Raw genomic sequence first — 5,473 nt, forward strand, 5'->3', positions numbered from 1 at the left:
GGGACTGGTGGTGGGCAAAACCCCTGGAAAATGTCTCAGTGTCTCACAGAGCAAGGAGACAACAAGGTGACCCGAAGCACTGAAAAGACAGAGAACACGTGAGGAGCAAGTGTCACAGTGAATGTGGGGGGTTCTGGTTCTGATCCGGAGATGCAAATGGACAGAACCATGCGGTGGATAATGCAGAAGGAATTGATGCTGCCTGGGCTTAAATTTCACTTCAGAAATAATCATTCCTTGCCCCAGCTCCAGGCTCAAATAAATCACGCAAAGTGAAGCTCAGTGGTTTGAGCATTGGCCTGCTAAACCCAGGGTTGTTAGTTCAATCCTTGAGGGGGCCATTCGGAGATGTAGTTAGGGATTGGTCTTGCTTTGAGCAGGGGGTTGGACTAGATGACCTTCTGAGGTCCCTTCCAACCCTGATATTCTACATTCACTCTTGTGTGACATGGTGCCTGGGTCTTGTATGTGCCCCTGGCCTAGGGGTCAGTTTTACCTAACGACTCCATCATTATCCCATAGAAGAACCCATTCGCAAAGCAGGCTGAGAGCCAGATTCTCAGCTGGGTTAAATCAGCAGAGCATCATTCAAGTCAGGCATCAACTGAGGGTCTGGGCTAATATCAGCTTGGCCCTTGCCAGATAAAGTGCTCTCAGGTTCCAATGTTTCGCTTTCCTGACCTTGACAAACCACCACGGTGCTTTCAAAATTCTCCTTGCCCAATTTCCTGCTCTCTACTTGAGCAAAATTCTCCCCGACTTGAGTTTTGCTTCATTAAAGAAAATTTCTATTTCCTGCCTCATACGCTCGTACCCGACTATCGCAGCTCATCGCTTTCAAGAGCCAGGATGAGACAGAAGGCGTAACTCCCTGGGCTTGACAACCGAGGGAATGGTAAATAACGAAGAGGAGCGGTCACTGATTCAGAGCAATTTGGAACGCTTAGTAAACTGGTTGCAAGCAAACAACATGCATGTTAAAATGGCTAAATGTCCATGTATATATCTAGGAACAAAGGCTGCTGGCCATTCTTACAGGGTGGGGGAGTCTATCACGGGAAGCAGTGACTCTGAAAAAGATTGGGGGGTTCAGTATTTGGCACTGGTGCAAGCACAGCTGGGATCCTGTGTCCAGTTCTGGTGTCCACAGTTCAAGAAGGATGTTGATAAATTGGAGAGGGTTCAGAGAAGAGCCATGAGAGTGACAGACTCAAGGAGCTCAATTTATTTAGCTTAACAAAGAGAAGGTCAAGGGGTGATTTGGTCGCACTCTACAAGTACCGACATGGGGAACAAATACTTAATAAAGGGCTCTTCAGTCTAACAGAGGAAGGTCTAACACGATCCAATGGCTGGAATTCAAAAGCGAGAGAAATTCAGTCTGAAAATAAGATGTACTGGTACGTTTGGAACAGTGAGAGTAATTAACCGTTAGAACAATCGACCAAGGTTTGTAGTGGATTCTCCATCGCTGACAGTTTTTAAATCAAGATGGGATGTTTTTGTAAAAGATCTGCTTGGGGGATTCTTTTGGGGGCGTTCTCTGACCCGCGTTACACAGGGATTCTGCCTAGTTGATCACAACGGTCCCGTCTGGCTTTGGAATCTCTATGCATCTATGAAAGCATCTGCTCCCCCCCTGCGTCAAATCCAATCCCAATACATTAGGGGACAAGCCTGGGTGCTACACCAGCTGAGAGCTTGTCCCCTAATGTATTTTATAGACAGTAGCAGGAAAGCATTGCAGGAGAGGTTTGGAGCCATAGCAAAGAGGCTGTGAGGAGGAAGACCATGCCCCGGTCACCAGAAGTAAGTGCGCACTAGGGTTACTTGGATTTGTATTGCATTTTCTGCCTCAGTTACACAAGGAGCCATTTTGGCCCTTACTTCTTTGGTGGCCACCAGTGAGGGAAGGGTCGTGGTTTCTGAGAATGCCAGGAGTACAGGCACTGAGAGGATTTAGAGGCTTGTCCTGCAGCAGGTTCTATGGGGTCCTGAGCACCTTGGTTTCGCTGCTGTGTTGGTGGAAGTTGTGTCTCGCTGTGGCTCAGGTCCTGCTCTGGTGTCTGGGGCTCTGGGGCCTGACAGGGGTTTAGGTCCTGCTCTGGTGTCTGGGGCTCTGGGTCCTGACGGGGGCTTAGGTCCTGCTCTGGTGTCTGGGGCTCTGGACCCCGACAGGGGCTTGGTTCCTGCTCTGGTATCTTGGGTTCTGGACCCTGACAGGGGCTTGGGTCCTGCTCCGGTATCTCGGGCTCAGGGGTGTGACGGGAACTCGAGTCCTGCTCTGGTGTTTGAGGCTCGGGGGCCTGATGGAGGCTCGGGTCCTGCTCCGGTATCTGGGGCTCCGGGGCATGACAGGGACTTGGGTCCTGCCCCTGTTTCTGGGGCTCTGGGTCCTGATGGGGACTTGGGTCCCGCTCTGGTGTCTGGGGTTCCAGCACTTGATGGGGGCTTGGGTCCTGCTCTGGCGTTTGAGGCTCCGGGGCCTGATGGGGACTTGGGTCCCGCTCTGGTATCTGGGCCTCTGGGGCCTGACAGGGAATCGAATCCTGCTCTGGTATCTGGGGCTCCAGGGCCTGACGGGGACTCGAATCCTGCTCTGGTGTTTGGAGCTCAGGGGCCTGACGTAGGCTTGGATCCCGCTCTGGTATCTGGGCCTCCGGGGCCTGACGGGGACTCGAATCCTGCTCTGGTATCTGGGGCTCCAGGGCCTGACAGGGACTCGAATCCTGCTCTGGTATCTGGAGCTCCGGGGCCTGACGGGGACTCGAATCCTGCTCTGGTATCTGGAGCTCCGGGGCCTGACGGGGACTCGAATCCTGCTCTGGTATCTGGGCCTCTGGGGCCTGACGGGGACTCGAATCCTGCTCTGGTATCTGGGGCTCTGGGGCCTGACGGGGACTCGAATCCTGCTCTGGTATCTGGGGCTCCGGGGCCTGACAGGGACTCGAATCCTGCTCTGGTATCTGGAGCTCCGGGGCCTGATGGGGACTTGAATCCTGCTCTGGTGTTTGAGGCTCAGGGGCCTGACGTGGGCTCGGGTCCCGCTCTGGTGTCGGAGGCTCCTTTGTGCGCTCCCCACAGTTTGCTTCTCCCTGGGACGCTGAGCTTCCACCGTGGCCTGGTCGCTGAGCCTGGCTTACTTCCCCGTAACAAGCCTTGGCCACTTGGAAGACCAGGACGAGAAACCCGTTGAAGTCAAGTCTGCCATCACTGTCAGTGTCCAGCAGCTGCAGCAGCTTGTCTATGGTCTGGAGACCCTGGGGGACCTGCAAGGAAACAAAACCCGGACCAAAGCCCATTAACCCGTCATATATCCTCCAGTTAGAAACAACAAGCCAGCTCGGCTGTAATCCCCGGGGGTGCCTACACTTATGGCGGGGTGTAGATTGCAGACACTGCCCCTGGCTAAGACGGGTATAAAGATCAGTGTAGCCTGTGAGGCCTGGCGTAGGCAAGTAGAATAGAGTGTCCTACACCCCTGAACCCCCACCGCTCTCTCCACGCCCAAGCTGTGCCTCCCACCTCTACACTGCTATTTCTAGCATAGTGCAGTGAAAGGCACCGGCGGTGGGGACGCACTGGGGAAAGACGCTGGCAGATCCTCGCTGCCAGAGCCTTTCGCTGCAGCGTGTAGCTACATGTGTAGTGCCTCTGCATCATCTCAGGGTGAAATGCCCCCTGTGCCGAAGGCCCAGGCCCCAGTGAAATCCTATTGTAGCCCTGAGTCAATTGAATCCTATGTGTTCCCAGCTCATTCACAGTTGTATAGAGATAAGCACGGGGTTTGGCTTTATGCCCCCCCGTGTTGCAGTTGGTATTGGTGGGATCGGTGCTGCACCCTAAGAAAGAGAGGAAGGATGACCGTCCCCAGCAGAGAGGAAGGATGGCTCGGCGGTTAGCACTTGGAAGACCTGGGCTCAGTTCCTCGCCACAGACTTCCTCTGATAACCCTGGCCAAGTTTCTTGGGTTTCCCTGTGCGCCTGTCCACACTGCCCTACAGTTTGGACCATGGAGGTGTGACCTGCCGAGGAAATCCAAGTGCTGCGCTGTACCTCCCCTGCATGGATGCTGCGGGCGCGAGCGAAAACGTTCCTAGTTCGCATTAGCGGAATCCTCGTCACACAGGAAAGGGAAATTCTGAGAGAAAAAATCCCTTCCGAAAATTCTGTTTCCGAGTGAAATTTTCAGTTTGAAATTTATGATATATTTTTTCACATTGTTTTTATGATGTGTACATTACTTCATGACGTGTCAGCAGCCGTTGTGCATAAGAAGGCGTGTCATAGCGTGTCAGGTCATCATATGTCAGAACGGTCCAAATATTTATTTTATTTTAAAATAGATTCAGGGCAGCTGCCCCTTAGCATCACAGATTGAAATGTCCCTTCTTTACCAGCTCAGTCAAACTGTTACATTACGGCACAAACCGCAGAACAGACTCTTGTGCAGTCTCTGATATCGGTTACTCGTGTCCCGTGCACTCATTGCATAGACCTTCCTCCTCCTCACTCCTGAGCCTAGTAACTAGCACAGGTGTCTTGGCAGTGCTCACCACGGTCACATCAGCAAACTCCTGGCGGATGAGCTGTCTCAGCTCCCCCTTGCTCAGCGTGGGGCAGGCGCCATCCTTCTTTGCGAACACGTAGAAAGCATTGATAATGCCTTTGATATTGCTTAGCAGCTGAGTCATCTCCCTACACGTTCGAGTGAGCCTGGAAGACAGGAACAGACATTTTTTCCCCCCAGTGACACTAAGCTCAGGTGTAATCTCAGAGCCCATGTGGATGTGCAGGATGGAAATGACAAAGTGGCTAAACAGATGGACAAATGGACAGTCAAAAAGATGGGTAGGTGGAGAGATGGATGCCTGGATGAGTGGACAAAGAGATAATGCCTAGCTGAGCGTATGGAGAGCTAGATAGATGGACAGCCCCATGGATGCATGGCTGGAGAGAGAGATGGATAGATGCCTGGACTGGTGGCTGGAGAGCTAGACAGATCAATGGATGGCTGGAAAGATGGATAGATAGACAGTTGGTGAGATGGAAGGATAGTTGGAGGGATAGACGGATGGATAGACAGTTGATGAGATGGATGGATACTTGGAGGGATAGATGGAGAGATCGAGACACTGACAGTTGGTGAGATGGAAGGATAGTTGGAGGGATAGACGGATGGATAGACAGTTGGTGAGATGGAAGGATAGTTGGAGGGACAGACGGATGGATAGACAGTTGGTGAGATGGAAGGATAGTTGGAGGGACAGATGGATGGATAGACAGTTGGTGAGATGGATGGATAGTTGGAGAGATAGATAAATAGCCCACTTTCCTCATTTAGCTTTTTGCTTCTGACCACAGATTAAATACAGTCTAAAGTTCAGCTTTGTAAACGTGGCTAAACTGAAGGAAGAACAGAGCTGAGAATACAGACCAGCTCTGGGGAGCCTCAGAGTAATGTAATTTCTAA

General features: G+C 52.1%; 1 protein-coding gene across 1 annotated transcript; it reads right to left on the minus strand.

Annotated features, from left to right (window-relative positions):
- Positions 1-1,883: 1,883 nt before the first annotated feature.
- On the minus strand, positions 1,884-4,694 carry LOC117869856 (pollen-specific leucine-rich repeat extensin-like protein 1). The gene is made up of 2 exons (XM_034756965.1): positions 4,557-4,694; positions 1,884-3,269 (listed from the first exon to the last, which is right to left on the minus strand). Exons 1-2 carry the CDS (start codon positions 4,692-4,694, stop codon positions 1,884-1,886), a joined length of 1,524 nt encoding a protein of 507 aa, XP_034612856.1.
- Positions 4,695-5,473: the final 779 nt, after the last annotated feature.

Source organism: Trachemys scripta, chromosome 24 (genome assembly GCF_013100865.1).
Source record: "Trachemys scripta elegans isolate TJP31775 chromosome 24, CAS_Tse_1.0, whole genome shotgun sequence".
Taxonomy (NCBI): Eukaryota; Metazoa; Chordata; order Testudines; family Emydidae; genus Trachemys; species Trachemys scripta.